Source organism: Choristoneura fumiferana, chromosome 30 (assembly GCF_025370935.1).
Source record: "Choristoneura fumiferana chromosome 30, NRCan_CFum_1, whole genome shotgun sequence".
In the NCBI taxonomy this organism is placed as follows: domain Eukaryota; kingdom Metazoa; phylum Arthropoda; class Insecta; order Lepidoptera; family Tortricidae; genus Choristoneura; species Choristoneura fumiferana.
Window position 1 is genome coordinate 6,789,018 of NC_133501.1, and position 18,874 is coordinate 6,807,891.

At 40.2% G+C, this 18,874-nt stretch overlaps 1 protein-coding gene across 1 annotated transcript in view; it reads right to left on the reverse strand.

The window, feature by feature from the left end:
- LOC141444490 (nuclear pore complex protein Nup98-Nup96-like) overlaps positions 1-18,874 on the reverse strand; it is an 81,150-nt gene that overhangs the window by 52,831 nt on the left and 9,445 nt on the right. Inside the window, 11 exon segments of the mRNA XM_074110040.1 lie at positions 554-687; positions 1,529-1,638; positions 3,575-3,671; positions 5,949-6,059; positions 6,860-6,982; positions 8,500-8,635; positions 10,269-10,363; positions 14,531-14,626; positions 15,535-15,621; positions 16,663-16,792; positions 17,435-17,571. Coding sequence (XP_073966141.1) covers positions 554-687; positions 1,529-1,638; positions 3,575-3,671; positions 5,949-6,059; positions 6,860-6,982; positions 8,500-8,635; positions 10,269-10,363; positions 14,531-14,626; positions 15,535-15,621; positions 16,663-16,792; positions 17,435-17,571 — 1,256 coding nt within the window.

Below are 18,874 nucleotides of genomic sequence, written 5' to 3' on the forward strand. Positions count from 1 at the left end.
ATATTGACGAAAATTACAACCTCATCATTCACTGTATTCTTACAAATAAATGTTTTTGAATTTGAATTTATACCGTAACATGCTATGATCGTAATAGGAACGAATCAGGCACGGAATTTAATGCGAGACGGACTACATGTCAACGGCGTGTCTTACCCCTAAAGCCGCATCACAACAACACGACAGATAAATGTCAGTGCGCCTTAAGAGCGTTTATACCTGCTGAGCTGGCATCGTTGCATTTTTGTTAGTTTTACTCGATTATTCCATAAAAATTGAATGAAAATTAAAAATGTCGTCTGATAGGACACTTCTTAATATATAAGGTAATATGTCTTCTCCAATAATTCGTGATACTCTTTTATATTCTATAGGGGCTGTTTCACCATCCATTGATTAGTGTTAACTGACGGTTAAATGAGATGCCATCTCCGTCTATTCGAACAAAACAAATAGAGACGGCATCACATTTAACCGTCAGTTAACACTAATCAATGGATGGTGAAGCAGCCCCTAACAGACGTATTAATGTTTATTAACGGTACTAGTATACCTGCGGATGATCAGGCGGCCGGGGCAGCAGCTTCAGCCTGGTGGAGGGCGACGTGACCCGGTACGAGTCACCGGCCAGCACGGCCCCTATGGCCGCCGGGTTCGTCGGCTTCAACGCGTCTTCGGCCGGATTAGCTGCGACAATAACGATAGTGAATACGGGGCCGAGGTGGGTTGCCACCCGAGCGAGGCGAGGCCAAAAGCGCTGTGCCTCGGTCTGTTTGATTAAAAAGTTCAAATCTCAAAAACGGCTGAACCGATTTTGATGAAACATGTCTAAGTACCATCGCTAGAAAATCAGATTTCAAATTAAAAAAACCGCATTCATATCGGTCCACCCGTTGAAGAGCTACGGTGCCACAGACAGACACACAGACAGACAGACGGACAGACAGACAGCAGACGCACATAGCGGTCAAACTTATAACACCCCTTTTGCGTCGGGGGTTAAAAAGAGGTTGGATTGACAGCTGTTAGTTGTCAAATGTCGCCATACGTACGTACGTGTGTTAGTACGTGTGCGCGTGTGTACGTGTCGTTGTATGGCGACATTTGACAACGGACAGCTGTCAGTCCGACCTCTTTATTTTTAATCAAACAGACCAACGCACAAAAGCTATTAATCTCACCAAACGTGTGGTTTGCGAAAATAAAGTTCCAATTTATTATTACATACAAAAAAAAACGGACAGTGAAAAAAAAATCTACAGCATTGAGCTACATTATTTATATCTACTATCGATAACAAAATATAATATGGACCATCCTAGAAAACTTAAGGGTCCCAATTTTACAGATATGTAGGGTGATTAAGTACAGTCACAAGCACCAATATCTGACACAACAAGCGTGCATAAATATCTGATACGACTCTATTCCTAGGGTCGGAAGGACGTGTCAGATATTTTTGCACGCTCCGCTGTGGCAGATATTAATGCTGGTGACTGTACATAACTTAACATCCAAATACACTTACAGTTTTCAGGAACCAATCCCTTGAACAGAGGCGAGTCTCCGTAGGGCCGCGCGACCAGCGACAATATCTGTTCGTGCACGTTGTTCTGAGTCGCGCCGGACAGGCCTCCGCTGTAACAATACTCAATTGTAAATCCTGCTCATCATATTAGCTGTAGGACGTCCGCTGTTGGACATTGGCCTTTCCTATCCTCCTACTAAATTATAAGTTTGTATGTGTTGCAGTACAGCCGATTGCTCTGAGGCACGGTGGACGGAGACGACCTTAAGAGGGTCGCTGGCGGCGGATGGATGCGAGGGGCTGAAGACAGTGTTGTGGCGCGCCATGGAAGAGGCCTATGTCGAACAGTGGACTGCTGTAGGCCGATGATGATGATTGCTCTGAAGATGAGCTCTGGTTGAGAACGAAACGCGTCAGTGTAGTGAGGTGGTGGTGATGGTTCTCTGCCTTTTCTCAAATGTTTCATTTGCCTACTCACGATTTTCTGTGACACAATATTTTTTTCGGAACTTTCATAAAACAAACCTAACCTACTGTGCTCTTTAAAAGTATTAGAAAATACACGAAAAACGTTTTTACACTTCTCATGCTCGTAAAGTTCGTGTTTATGCTGGGTCTAGGCGACATAAAATGACTTTTTATGCACTAGTGCATAAAGTAAAATCTTCGTCTAAGACCAAGGCAATTAGGTGTAAACAGCCACAAACAAGAAAGTTTCTACATATATTTTTTAATAATTTTAATTTACATAAAACTAAAAATCAATAAAATTAATCAAAATGGATCAATAAAACTAAAAAAATATAAGTAATTATAATAGTAATGCGTGAACAATAAAAGGTACATAGTAAGTGATCAATTGTTTCCACTGTTGCTATTTCATTTCCTCGCCATCGAAGTGAAAGCAGAGTGTAAAACTCGAGCATTAAACCCATTTTCCCCTCGACTTGTCTATCCACCCTTGCTGTACCGGCTCGGGTGGCTATATGAACGTCTTGGGTAAAATGGCTCGTTTTATGCTCATGTTGTACAATATACTATTGTTTCGGGGAAAATTGAGAGTTGGGAAATGAAACATTTGGCAAACAATAATTCTGCGAAAAGGCAGAACCCGGGTGGGTGGTGATATATGGTTGGATTTGTCCTTCCGACGAATGTTATGACTGGGTATTTTAATTTCTTTTCACTTCTCATGCTCGTAAAGTTGGTATTTATGCAGGATCTAGGCGACACACAATTACTTTTTATGCTCTAGCGCATGAAATAAAATCTTCGTCTAAAGACCAAGGTAGAAAAGTTTCTATATATTTTTTAATAATTTTTACTTTATGTAAAACTAAAAATGTATAATAATATAGCAATGCATAAAAAATAAAAGGTACTTAGTAAGTGAACAATTTTTTCCATTGTTGCTACTTAATTTCCTCTCAATCGAAGTGAAAAGCAGAGTGTAAAACTCGAGCATTAAACCCATTTTCCCCTCGGGGTCTATCCCCCCTCGCCGTACCGCCTCGGCTCTTTTTTTGTACAATCTACTATTTTTCTTTTTGTATTTTTTTTCTCTACTGAGTATGACATGGTTAGTATTTGTTTTGTAAAGCATGCTCTGCCTAGTGTAGCACTTAGCCTGTTTGTGTGCCAATAATTGCCAAAATGTGTGCGACTACTTAATATACTAAGAACCACATTGTACCATCAGCCAAATAAGTGGTCTATCAATTTTTAAACAAGTTCCTATCAAATGAATATGTCGCTAAAGTCGAACTTTCAAGTTGACAGACACGTCTATTGGCATTAATGTTTTATTACATGCAAACGATTATCAACTTTAGGGTGGTAGACCACATATTTGGCTGATGGTGCCCCATTTTATGCAAATAAAAAACTTTGACTTTTGTGTTCTTGCATAGATGTAGCTATCATAAGTTCGCGGGTGAGCAAAGTAACTGTTTACAGCTCATTGATATGGACCTCCGCAAAGTAACACCTGATTGAATAAATTATAAAAACGAGTCATAAAAAAAATTACTTGTTTTTTTTTCTAACCTTGGCATGAAGCTATTGTTGGCTCCGAAAGTCTGCTGTGGAGCTCCCAGGCCTCCAGTGTTGCCAAATATGCCGCCGCCGAGGCCGCCTTCCAACCCTGTCAAAAATACATACATATATATATTTTTAATGACATTTTATTGATTAAATTGAATAATTTATTATGTAAAGTAGTGACAAATTGTGTGGCTAGCTATTTCAAGATTATCTGACTTGTCTATCGCATTGGGCATATTTACCTGTAAGGATAGATTTAAGTTTTGTGAAATTATAAATAAATAAATAATATATATCCTCCTGGGGTTCAAAGTGATAATACTAGTACAGTCACGTCTAAAAGTATGTATACACAAAAAAATTTGAAAAATATGTAGCCACACATTTTCATCATAAATATGTATCTATTACTGACACCAAAAAATTGTATTCATTAAACTGTTTCAGTATTATGTAATCACAAAATGCTTCAGAAAGTTGCATACTTAAATAAATTCCATTTAAATGTGTCCACCTTGTAGGCAAAAATAAGTATACATGAATGGGTTCCATATACATATAACCACACCAATTTGGCAAATATTTGTATACGCCGTTTGATTCATAAATATGTATCCAGACTGCAACAACAAACCTTGTCTGACTGGCATAGAATCGTAAGTTGTATATTTAACTGATTTGACAATTCACGAAAACAGTGCGGACTTGTCACTGCATACGTCTATCTCACGATTATTCTATGACGCACTTGACAGTCCTTAGATTGAATTGACTTGTAAATATTGAGTATTTCAGTTTAGGGTCATTCTCAGAAAGGTGCACTAAGCATTTTTTTGTTTTTATTTTAATTATATTGTTAATTGTTAGTGGATGACCCGAACAACTTGATGGCTTTGGCTTAGTCGATATTAATGACCACTCTGGACGTTTCCAAGTATTTGGTGATCTTGATGGTGTATAAAAAATTAAATATATCCATACCAAATTTCATCCAGCTCACTCCAGTCAGTTCATCCCCCATTTTCTCCCCTTAAGGGTTGCTTTTGGAGATAAAAACTAAGTACCCTATGTTCAGCCCCTTGACAGTCAAAACCAGTCGGTTTCGACGTGATACCGGAACAGACAGAGTTACTTTCAATTCATCACTCCATAGTATAAAACAAAGTCGCTTTTTTTGTCTGTACGCTTAGATCTTTCAAACTACACAACGGATTTTGATGCGGTTTTCACAAATAAATAGTGTGATTCACGGTGTCTATGTATACCGTAACCGTGTTGTGCCGGAACGGGTCACCAGTATATAATATTATTTTAATGGAGTATGGAATCGTAGTATGTATGTCCCTGCCCGCATGCAGGTTACGAAAGAGACAGACATGTAATCTTAACAAAACAGTAATTCTTCAAAAGGAATCAAAATATCAAATCGTGTTTACATATTTATGAATCAAACGGCGTATACAAATATTTGCCAAATTGGTGTGGTTATATGTATATGGAACCCATTCATGTATACTTATTTTTGCCTACAAGGTGGACACATTTAAATGGAATTTATTTAAGTATGCAACTTTCTGAAGCATTTTGTGATTACATAATACTGAAAATACTGAAATGAATACAATTTTTTGGTGTCAGTAATAGATAAATATTTTTGATACAATGTATGACTACATATTTATGCAACCTTGTTTTTGTATACATATTTTTAGACGTGACTGTACATATTGTTAGAAATAGAACTTTTGAAAATTTTAAATCTTTTGAAAGTGGTATAAAGTGTCATTTTCTCTGTATCATTCAAATTTACAAAAAAAAAAACAACTTTATCAGATCAGATTCGAGACTTATATTGCCCCGAGTGTACACGTGAAATTTATTTATGTAAGTAAAAACTAATAGTTTTTTTTACAATTAGATTACCCGGTAAAATATTGTATTCACATGGTATTTTAAATTTATATCACCACTAAATTAAAGACTCGTTCATTAACATCACTGCAGTGTTGTAGTTTTGTTTTAAAAACATCCTGCATGTGACTTCACGTCATAATGATGCCATCCAGCACCTATTTCATGTTCTGCAGGTGGTAGGACCTTGTGCAAGGTCCGCCCGGATTGCTACCACCATCTTGCTCGCTAATCCTGCCGAGAAGCAGCAGTGCTTGCACTGTTGTGTTTCGGCGTGGAGAGTAAGACAGCCGGTGAAATTACTGGCAATTGAGGTATCCCATCTTAGGCCTCTAGGTTGGCAACGCATCTGTAATACCCCTAGTGTTGCAGGTGTTTATGGGCGGTGGTGATCTCTTATCATCAGGAGACCCACTTGCTCGTTTTCCATAGAGTCGAATAGAAAAAAAAAGTATAGTATAAGTACCTGTCTTGAACGTGTTCTGTTGCTGCGGCTGCTGGAACAGCGAGCCGCCGAGCGCGCCGAACGCGGGCGCCGCCGGCTTCGCCTGGAACGACGTCGCGCCCAGACCCCCGCCTGCGACACATTCCTCTAATCATTACCCACACGTTCGTCTATTTATTATTATCACACATTCGTCTAATTATTATTTAGACATTAATTTACTAACTAGCTACACGTTCGTCTATTTATTATTTACACATTAATTTACTAGCTAGGCTACACGTTCGTCTAATTATTATTTACACATTAATTTACTAGCTAGCTACACATTCGTCTAATTATTATTTACACATTAATTTACTAGCTAGGCTACACGTTCGTCTATTTATTATCACACATTCGTCTAATCATTATTTACACATTAATTTACTAGCTAGGCTACACGTTCGTCTATTTATTATCACACATTCGTCTAATTATTATTTACACATTAATTTACTAGCTAGCTACATGCTCGTCTATTTAGTATCACACATTCGTCTAATTATTATTTACACATTAATTTACTAGCTAGCTACGCGTTCGTCTATTTATTACTTACACATTCGTCTACTTATTAGCTTCGCGTTCGTATATTTATTACTAAAAAATTGTCTTATTTATTAGCTACACGTTCGTCTATTTATTATCACACATTCGTCTAATTATTATTTACACATTAATTTACTAGCTAGCTACATGCTCGTCTATTTAGTATCACACATTCGTCTAATTATTATTTACACATTAATTTACTAGCTAGCTTCGCGTTCGTATATTTATTACTAAAAATTCGTCTTATTTATTAGCTACACATTCGTCTAATTATTATCCACATTCGTCTACTACCACGTTCACTCACTCACAGTCGCTCTCTCTCTCTCTCTCCTTACCCAGCGCGGGCTGATTGAACCCGAAGGCGGGCGCAGCGGGCTTGCCGAACGTGTTGTTGGCTCCGAACAGCCCGCCGCCGCTCGCCGCCGTACCGAAGCCCGAAGTGTTGAGGCCGCCGAAGGCTGCAATGGAAATATACATTTTATTTGATTTCTCGACTACCAAGTTACAAGGAATTTAGGCAGTTGTCTCACCGCCGGCGAGGAAACGATTGGCTATCGACTATTTTCTCGCTCAAGAAACGAACAAAAGATATAAGATCCTGTGTGAGTAAAAGAGACACATATATTAATAGTTGATCGCTGGCGGTTCACACTGCCGGCGAGAACTCGCTCTTACATCTTTTGTCGCAGCGACACGAGCTAAGACTCGCTGAGCTATAAAACTAACTCAGCTATACTCGCTCAGCGCTGTTAGCTTGGCGGCCGCCCGGCTCGAGCGAGTAGAGCGAGTATCGCCCGTGGTGCTCGCTCACTCGTTTCTAGTTACTCGCTCTGCTCGCTTCTCGCTCATCGTCGGCAGTGGGACAAGTGCCTTATTTTCATACAATTGTATTAGTGTCAATCAACTATTTAGTGTACGATATTCTGTCCCCCGTGACTCAGGAGACATTATAGAAAATGTTTGCAATGTATACTATTTATTAGCATGCTTAGGAGATGAGGTGAGTACAGAATAAAAACCATACTAATATTATAAATGCGAAAGTGTATGTGTTTGTATGTTTGTCCGTCTTTGACGTCGAAACGGAGCGACGGTTTGGCGTAATTTTTGGCATAGAGATAGTTTATGGGCCAGAGAGTGACATAGGCTACTTTTTATCCCGGAAAATGCAGAGTTCCCGAGGGAACAGCGCGCGATAATTGAATCCCACGCGGGCGAAGCCGCGAGCAAAAGCTAGTAGAATTTATTTATTAAAAAAACTGTGTACAAAAGATGATATAATATTACAGTTCATAGAGTTGCCTTAAAACTGTCACAAATCCTAACTTACAGTGGATTTATTGGTGTGTATGCGTGCATGTGTGTGTGCGCGGCGCACGACACGCGCAGTAATAAACGAGCTCTCGTACTAGCGGTTGTATTTTATTACGTATACCGACACATACATACCATTTATACTCCATGAAATCATACTTTTAATAAGTAACTCAGGAGACATTACCATGGCAACCAGCCACACTAAAAAGCTGATTGACCCATTTAATAGACCGCCTCAGTGCCTTCAGACGAAAGTTTTTAACCACTATGTGTTGCCTGTGATCAGTGATGATGGCTTGAGGCGTGGTGCTGCAATATTTTCTATATCCGCAATAAAGTTCTCAACTCTACTCACAACTCACTTTTTGTCGGACCCTAACTGGTAGATGAGAGGAGTAATCTACTCAAAGGTTGACTGGTAGAGATCCCTTAAAGGGATAAGTCCGCCTTTGTACAAGTATCTCAAAGTTTGTCAATTGCGTTTTGTTTCTTTTCTTTGTACAATAAAGAGTTTACATAATTAAATAAAAAGTTTGTTCTATAAGTCTGAAAACTGATGCAAGAGGCGCCGCGACTCCTCGTCCCTTCTGTGTGGCTTGCGCCTATGTCCAGCAGTGGACGTCCTACGGCTGATACGATGATGATGACGGGCACGTACCGGGGGTGGCGGCGGGCGCGGCGGCGGGCTTCGCGCCGAACAATCCACCGCCGGTGCCGAACGAGCCGAAGCCCGAGCTGGGCGCCGCGCCGAACGCCGAAGTCGCCGGCTTCGCGCCGAACAGGCCGCCGCTCTGCTGTGAACACATTCAATGGGTGAATCAACTTTTTTGTGTTAAAACAAAAAAAAATTGCATCTTAAATTACAAAAAAAAAGAGTTAAGGAGTCTCCAAAATTTGTTTGTACAATATTTATTTTTTATTTGTTATTCTGTCCCGTAACTCAAGAGACATCAGTGATACAGTCTGTTAGAAAAATGTTTGCAATGTCTATTAGGAGATGAGCCCTGAAGGCATTGCCTTAAAACTGTCACTCGCTGACAAAAAAATTTGAGCATTTTAACTTTAAATAAAGCTGCAAGCTTAAGGCACTTGTCCCACCGCCGACGATAAGCGAGAAGCGAGCAGAGCGAGTGACTAGAAACGAGTGGGCGAGCAGTGAAAAGCGAGTGTTCGAGCACGACGGGCGATTACTCGCTCCACTCGCTCGAGCCGGGCGGCCGCCAAGCTAACAGCGCTGAGCGAGTATCGCTGAGCTAGTTCTATAGCTCAGCGAGTTTTATAGCTCTTGTCGCTGCGACAAAAGATGTAAGAGCGAGTTCTCGCCGGCAGTGTGAACCGCCAGCGATCAACTATTAATATATATGTCTCTTTTACTCACACAGGATCTTATATCTTTTGTTCGTTTCTTGAGCGAGAAAATAGTCGATAGCCACTCGTTTCCTCGCCGGCGGTGAGACAACTGCCTGAAAGCTGCAAGTCACGCAAAGGGCGATGGAGCGAGCGATGTTGGGCATATCTCTCCGTGATATTATTTGGGGTACAAATATATTTTATGGGGTACAAATCGACTAAAAGTTAGTAGTTGTGACAATTTCTTCATGACTCATCTTCTAAGCATGCTAAAAAAATTAACAAAGTGTATCACCGATGATTCCTGAGTTACTGAACAGATTGACATACATAAAAGTTGATTGACCCTTTTTTTTCATTTATTCTACATCACAATGTTTTAAATATCATCATGTATGTGTGTTCATTTTTTTAGGGTTCCGGAGCCAAAATGGCAAAAACGGAACCCTTATAGTTTCGCCATGTCTGTCTGTCTGTCCGTCCGCGGCTTTGCTCAGGGACTATCAATGCTAGAAAGCTGTAATTTTGCACGGTTATATGTATAAGTAAACTATGCCGACAAAGTGGTACAATTAAAAAAAATGTTTTGGGTACCTCCCATAGACGTAAAGTGGGGTTGATTTTTTTTTCTCATCCAATCCTAGTGTGGGGTATCGTTGGATAGGTCTTAAAACCATTAGGGGTTTCCTAAGACGATTTTTCGATTCAGTGATTTGTTCCGGTGGATGGAAAAATTTGAAAAAATTCAGGATGGTAGTAAGTATATCAAACTTTCAAGAAAAACTATAACGGCTAAGTTTGCTTGAGAATTATTAGTACTTTATGAGTAAATAGCAGCACAAGGTATAAAATATACCTAAACTTGGAAGATTCCTCATAAAATACGAAATCCTTGGAAAAATATTACTAATTTTTTTCGTAATGGCTACGGAACCCTATTTTGGGCGTGTCCGACACGCTCTTGGCCGGTTTTGTTTTAATCTTTTGTGTTTTATTCTACATATTTAAAAAGTGTACATAATAATTATGATCAGTAACTTATACGTATAGTATAGATAGATTGACAATGATACTAACCTGTGTCTGTGTGTTGGTGCCAAAGCCGCCGAACGTGGACGTGGCCGTCCCAAAAGTGGGCGCCTGCGTGCTCGTAGTACCAAACAGACCCGTACCTGCAACATTTATGTTCACATTCAACTACAAGGGGTCATCCATAAAGTACGTCACACATTGAGGGGGGGGGGGGGGGGGAGGGGTCAAGCGATTTGTGACAATACTTATAATCAAAGTAGCGTGTTGCCCGTGACTCCGTCAGCGTAGAATTAGTTTATCGCTATCCCGCGGGAACTACGCAATTTTCCGGGATAAAACTATCCTATGTCCTTTCGCGGGGACACACAACATTGTGTATATTGTATTTAATATTTTCATTTGTTTTTCTATTTTTTTTTTTTTCTTTGTGTTAATTTTGCTGTATATGTGTGTCTTCTGTGTAAGTGAATACATGTCTTCTTTCTTTCTTTCTTTCTATGTCCTTCCCAGGGACCCAAACTATATGTACAGTCAGCGTCATATAGTGCGTAGCAGTCAAGATCACCAAATACTTGGAAACATCCAAATAGTCATTAACATTGACCCAATCAAAGCGATCAAATTGCTCAGGACATCCATCGTGTACAAATAAATCGGAGCACGCACATCACCACTGGTAGCGTAGCAGCCATAATGTCCAAAAGTATGGGACACACTAGAAAACTGAGCTTTATTTGAAAGGTTTAAGGTTTAATCTCGAGTTGAGTGCGAAAAAACATTAGGTAACACGTAATAAGATTCGCCTTTTCGTTTTTGACAATCACCGAAAAGAGTACCTACCAACTTATCAGTGATCGTTCCGTCTCTTTCATTTGAAGCCTGACGCCTTTTTTTCACATTTTTATTTACATTGTCAGAATTTAGGATTAACGGATTTCCTTTTAAATATGGCTTGAATTGGCCAGTATAATTACAATATAAAAGAGTTTTTATTTAATTAAAAAGGTAATGACATGTGCATTTTGCACCAAGAGACTGAAAATAGAACATCGTTCACGTTGTATTAAAGATGACTAGCTAACTAGATCATTGGACCTTATACGGTATGTAATAAAGTCAATTTTTCTGTGGTGTCCCATACTTTTGGATACTTTGGCTGCTACGGTACTAATGTCGGCTTGAATGTTATAAAGTATTTGACGACGGGCGTGCTCCGGTATATTTGTACACGATGGATGTCTCGAACAATTTGACCGCTTTGACTGAGTCACTGGTAATGACTATTTTGTATGTTTCCAAATATTTGGTGATCTTGACTGCTACGTACTATATGACGCTGACTGTACACCGAATTCCATCTAAATCGGTTCGGCGGTTTAGACGTGATGAGGTAACAAACAAACAGACTAACAAACTTCCGCATTTATAATATTTTAGTTTTTTTTTAAAGAAACTGTTACTTTTTTACATTATTATTATTAATCGTTTATTTCATAATGACACATTTAAATTATTACAAAGTAACATGAAATGAAACTACCGTGAACCTCACAGTGACAGAGTTAAATGACATTAGGCACTTGTCCCACCGCCGACGATGAGCGAGAAGCGAGCAGAGCGAGTGACTAGAAACGAGTGGGCGAGCAGCGAGAAGCGAGTGTTCGAGCACGAGGGGCGATTACTCGCTCCACTCGCTCGAGCCGGGCGGCCGCCAAGCTAACAGCGCTGAGCGAGTATCGCTGAGCTAGTTCTATTGCTCAGCAAGTTTTATGGCTCTTGTCGCTGCGACAAAAGATGTAAGAGCGAGTTCTCGCCGGCAGTGTGAACCGCCAGCGATCAACTATTAATATATGTGTCTCTTTTACTCACACAGGATCTTATATCTTTTGTTCGTTTCTTGAGCGAGAAAATAGTCGATAGCCAATCGTTTCCTCGCCGGCGGTGAGACAAGTGCCTTATACTGGACAACTTACGCCTTAAATCGATGATGATGACCTAAACTCGATTTAAGACGTAAGTTAAATAAATAAATAAATATCACGGAACAATTCACACCAATTGACCTAGTCCCAAAGTAAGCTTAGCAAAGCTTGTGTTATGGGTACTAAGCAACGGATAAATATAATTATATAGATAGATACATACTTAAATACATAGTAAACACCCAAGACCCGAGAACAAACATTCGTATTTTTTCATACAAATATCTGCCCCGACACGGGAATCGAACCCGGGACCTCAAGCTTCGTAGTCAGGTTCTCTAACCACTAGGCCATCTGGTCGTCTAAAAAGTAAGGTAAGTTATCCGGCATAATATTATTTAACGTAGTTACTGTTGTCTCTTGGACAACGGGACAGAATAACAAACAACAAAAAATTTATTGAACCCTCTATGCTTCGTTTTTTTAAGCATTACAAAAAGGGTAAACAATCTTGACGAGTCTTTTTATTGAAAAACGTTTTTAACCTTTTCGCCGCCACGTCAAATACAAAAGTCACCACCCATACGCCAGGCTTCTATTTCGCAATGTCTAAAATTGAACCTTAACGCAATTGAACGAAGGTTATCCTATCTTATCTTATATTTAGGGGTCCTTGCGGATACACTTCGACCCGTAGGGATCTTTTGTGTAATTACCCCTCCTTCGCACTTACTCTATTGCCTTTATCACCTCGTCCATAAATTGGATGATTTGACGTAGCGGTAGTGCCTTAAAGTCTCCTGGTGCGGGGTATCCGTCGCCAAAGAGTCTCATTCTTAATCTGGCAAGGGCGTCCCATTCACGGGCGTTCCATTGTTTTGTCTTCCTCGCCACATATTCTACAGACTTTTGAACGAAGGTTGCTTTTGCATTGAAGTAATGGACGTTTATATAGGTCGTTGGCGAGGAACCTGCGGTGCGTATTATGAGTCGTTGGCGTCAAAAAGGTTAAAAAACATTAACTATTACTTATCAAACCGAAAGCATGTAAATGATCACAATGCTCTTGCTAATTGGTATACATTTGCTGTGACTTATTTTTCAAAAGTGTTCTTCAATAAAAAGACACATCAAGATCGCTTACCTTCTTTCTAATGCTAAAAAAACGAATTATGATTGGTTTTTTGGAGTCTTTTTGTATTTTTTATTTCAACTCCAAATTTGTTACTTTTACGGGTTTCCCGTGAAACCATAGTAAATAGCATAGTAGAAATAAGCAACCTGAGATATGTATCTGTAGAATTATGAGTATGGTCCTTGTATGGTCATTACTATGTGTGGTTTATTAAGGATTGGCATTATAGCACTTACGAAACGCCAGTGTTGCCATGCGTGGCGCGCTTGACAGAGCCTGAGATCTGGACGCGGGAAAAGCGATCGTCAATTGTCAGTTTGTAAAAGAAGTCTGGCCCGAGTCGACAGTCTCAGAAACTGTTACGCGTTTCTTTATTATTTAGCTAGGCTTTTCTTTAAGTTATTGTGAATCGTTATGATAGTTGCATTTCTAAGATTTCAGTGAACGAGTGTCGTATTGTTTTGGTTTTATCTTGACCACAATTAGTGGACTTTTGTTAGTTCTTCAAAATAGTTTATTCTGTGCCCGAATCCCACTTGTTATGCCCACATTGATCATGTTACGGTCGGATCCCGGCTCTCTAAGTCCTATCTTACGACATATCTATCTATCTATAACAGCCCTTATAGCGCCCGTCTTCGGACATAGGCCTCCTCTCTACTTTTCCAGTCTTACCTATTCATTGCCACTCGCAGCCAGTTTACGCCAGATATGTATGCATAGGAAAAATCGTGTCTAGATTCCTGTCCAGCAGTGGTGTAGGGGTTATAGCACGCAGCACGATTTGCTGAGGACCTGGGTTCGATTCCAAGTGCTGGTCTCTTTTTATTTATGTATTTATTGTGAAACAAACAGTCACACAAAGGCAAGGTTACAAATATTTTATATGCAACTATTACAGACCTATAGTTTCCAAAAGTACTATAAAAAAATACGAGAAATGCAGCATATTACCGCAATTTTCAAGTATTTGTTTAAAATTACAACTAAATATCACACTAACAAAATGTGTACTATATAAATATTTTATTTCTTACCTAAAAACTTGCATTCCTACCTATTTTGTTCTTCCTTATACAAATTTAAAGTTAACATCCAAAACAAAATAAAGTACATTAACTAATTTTTGTCTTGAAAACATTTTATAATGCGCCTATTGTATTGTTGAATCTGGTTTTTCTTTGCATCCATGTATCAGTTTGTATTTTCGATAAAAAAACGAAGTATAATTAAAGGTGCAATCAGCTCACCGGCAGTGGACGTGGCCCCGAAGGCGGGCTTGGCCGCGCCGAACAGCGAGTTGGTCTGTGTGGTATTCTGGGGAGCGCCACCGAAAGAAAATGTACCTGAAAAAAGGTTTTTTTTTGATGAGTGTTTCTCAACCAGTGGCCCTAACCCCTGGGGGTCCGTGGTCCTGTGCCAGGAGTCCGTAGAGAAAACGAAATTTTTAAATTAAAATACAATCAAATCTGTCCATAACGACATCGATATCGATTGTCGATCGAAGAGACAGTATAGTACCCGGCGATAATTATTGCACATCGGTCTTCGGAAAAAGACAATTGGCTGTTCACGACGATTTCCCAGCGCTGGCGGCCGTCCATCAATCATCGTATTAATTAGTGATGTTTTATATCAAATAAATCCATACTAATATTATAAATGAGAAAGTGTGTTTGTCCGTCTTTCACGCCGTAACGAAGCTATGGATCGACGTGATAGGCATAGAGATAGTTTATGGGCCCGAGAGTGACATAGGCTACTTTTTATCCCGGAAAAATGCACAGTTCCCGAGGGAACAACGCGCGATAACCGAATACCACGCGGGCGGAGCCGCGGGCAAAAGCTAGTAATAAATAAATAAATATCATGGGACACTTGACCTGGTCCCAAACTAAGCAAAGCTTGTACTATGGATACTAGGCAACGGATAAATACTGCACCTTTATGGGTTTAATTAGTTTACGTCAAATTAATGACATGTAAACTTCAGATTATGCGCAGACAGCTGTTGCAACTACTAGAAAAAGGATAGTTCCCTCTTTTTCCTAAAGATGCCATCGTAAAATATAAAGTTTAAAGGCAACACTAAGGGGCTGTTCACCGACGGTATTAACTGTGTTAACCGACGGTTAAATGTGATGCCGTCTTAGTCTATTCGAACAAAACAAATAGAGACGGCATCACACCTAACCGCCAGTTAACACTAATCAATGGATGGTGAAACAGCCCCTAATTGTACGAAATGACTCACTGGTCTGTCCGAAGCCGGTGCCGGTGCCCCCCAGGCCTCCGCCGCCGAACACACTCGGAGCGCTAGTGGTGGCTGGCTGGCCGAACGCTAAAAAATAGTACATTGTACAACAAGAGCATAAAACGAGCCATTTTATCCAAGACGTTCATATAGCCACCCGAGCCGGTATGGCGAGGGTGGATAGACACGTCGAGGGGAAAATGGGTTTAATGCTCGAGTTTTTCACTCTGCTTTTTACTTCGATTGTGAAGAAATGAAATAGCAACAGTGGAAACAATGATTCACTTTCTATGTATCTTTCGTTTTTTATGCATTATTATAATAATTCCATTATTTTAATTTTACTGATTCATTATAATTGATTTGATTGATTTTTAGTTTTATGTAAATAAAAAAAAATTTAAAAAATATATAGAAACTTATTGGTTTGTGGCTGTTGACACCTGATTACCTTGGTCTTGAGTTGGTATTAGAAGATTTAATTTTATGCACTCTAGTGCATGCTCTAGCATAAAAAGTCATTTTATGTCGCCAAGATACAGAATGAACACGAACTTTACGAGCATGAGAAGTGAAAAAGTAATTTATTGAATCAGGCGTTACTTTGCGGAGGTCCATATCAATGAACTAAAAGAATTTCCTTGCTCACCCGCGACCTTACGATAGCTAAGCTTATGCAAAATATGCGTGTTCATGCAGTTCCTCCACCTCCACACTGTAAGAACACACACAAACCACACAAACCCATCTGTCACCACCACCACACCACACTGACGCGTTTCGAACTCAACCAGAGCTCATCTTCAGAGTAATAGTCTAACAACTGGTAGCATGGTGTACAGTTGTGTTGGTGGTAGTCACTTAATTAATTTTTAACCCCCGACGCAAAAAGAGGGGTGCTATATGTTTGACCGCTATGTGCATCTGTGTGTGTCTGTCAGTGACACCATAGCTCTTAATCGGTTGAACCGATTTGAATGCGGTTTTTTTAGAGCAGATTTTCTAGCGATGGTTTTAGAAATGTTTTATCAAACAACTTTTTGTTGGTTAGGTCACAGTATAAACCCAGCCAGTAATTTACATCCAATTTCGACATGTATAGATGGCTTCACCAAAAATTCTACTCACTGGAACCCCCAAAGAGGGGCTTAGCCTCGGCAGGCTGGTTGAAGCCCCCGAAGACCCCGGCGGTGGACCCCTTGCGCCCAGCCGTGTAGTCCTCCAAGCGGAGCTCCTCTAGCGACTTGCCCTCGTACTCCTGGAGAAAGGCATAAAGTGCTTTTGAATAGATACATATTTTTCATCACACTTGCTCGTAAACAGTGTCGTAACATGCAGGCTACCTTGGTTGCAACCCCCCAAATAAAACCCTCGACCTTAATGTGCTTGTCATGAAACCCGTGGTCGGTAAATGAGTCATTGTGCGTACTGATACTGATGCGCGCGCAGCTGCTGCTGGCACATGCTGAGGGAGGGGGAGGGCGGCGCTGCAAAGAGCGCAGCCTAAGGTATCGCCAATATTTGGAAGAATTATATTGTTTCTTTCAGCAATATATGATTTTACTCGCAAATATGATGAAAAACATTGTATGTCGCACGGGCGGTACTAGAATTACGAACATCGTCTCATTAAAGCCTTCAGTCTTCGACTTCGGGCTTCTACTAGACTCTCGTTCGTAATTCCTTATTTACCGCCCTTAAGACACAATGCACTATAAAGATACTGCGACCCCTTTAAGTGGCATCCGCGACACCCCGTCGTGTCGTGCGGTCCCTCTCGCTCTCTTAATAAGTAGCATAAGTGTCAGAGGGACCGCAGGACACGAACTTCGAGTTTCGAGTTACGTAGTAGCCCTGCAGATAGAAAAACAGAGCCGTTGAGGAGCCCCGAACGGGATACCTTCATGCAAGTGATGCAGTGATGTTTGATATTGATGCTCTGCGAGGCGCCGGACTTGACGACGACGTCGGTGCCCAGCACTGGGTTATACTTGACGTGCGCCGTGCCCGCCGCCGCCGGCTGCTGCCCGAAGCCTCCTGGGGAGAACCGGCATTCGTTAACTATGGCCACGCCACGTTCCACCTAAAGTCCGCAACGAATACGACCGCGACCGCGAAATGAGGGCTATCGCGTATGAATTCGCCACTAGAGGCGCTAGTGTAGCGTGAGGTCTCCGAAATGTCAAATCTCATAGTTTTTGGGTGAGCTACGCAGGTTTATTTATAATTAGAATAATTTTGTGAATATTTTGCAATACCTGAAATTAATTATGGCAAATATGCGTTCCGGGGCAATGAATGTCTGTGTTTTGAGACAGTTTTGTCTTTCGGAAACCTTTGTTTTCCCTTTTTTCCGAACAAAACGGGGACTATGCAACAGTGTGGCATGCTCGATATTTTTATGGTACGGTTTTAAGGTGTATTAAATATGATTTTAATCTAAACTTTGTTTTCACGCCCGTAATAACAGACTTTGAAAGCCATACTTAAAAACCTCACGCAACAGTGCGCCATCTAGTGAGACAAAAAACGATAGCCCTCATTGCCGTTCCACTAACGGTAAAGGCCGGGGGCGTTGCGGGCGAACGTTATTACAGTGCTTTCATTGTAGCACGGTGCGGGTGACACTTGATGTACCGTTTCGTTTTACTCAAACAAAGTTGCTGCGGTCCAAATATATCGAAGTATATTTCAGTTGTAGCCTGAATATGACTGGCGTAAGATATTTGAACATAAAGAACTATGTTATACGAAATAAATTTAAGCTATCAGATTTTTATTATCAATTAATTAAATTCAAAGTATTACGTTTAGTAATGGGACTTAATGGATCTTGAGTTATATCTATATTTTTAAGTAAACCTTAAATGACATTGGCTACAGTAAGTTTACGTGGGCGTCTGAATCCCACTTCACGCCTCACACACACTGGCATGCACGCACGCACACACACACACTACGTGTTTTGTTTTATTATGTTCCCTTTATATTATTGTCTCCTCATTTGTTATTTTTTTACTGTCAACCGCACTCGCAGCTGGCCAAGTTACAGGCTCAGCCTAGTCTGGTCACTGACGGATAGTCTACTGTTGTAACTTTCTGTTTTCTGTGAAATAAACTATTTTGTATATCGATACTTATTAATTGGTAAGACGAATATTCTTGCAGACTCCGTTTGGCCTTTACTTAAGTGGCAAATAATATTCCAACCTAGAATTCCACTAATATCCTCAATAAGATTAGCGTAATAATCGAATTAATGATGACATTAATTATGATTAAGATTTTAAATTATTAGTAGATAAGTAAGTAATTTGAAAATACAAACTGAAATAAAGAT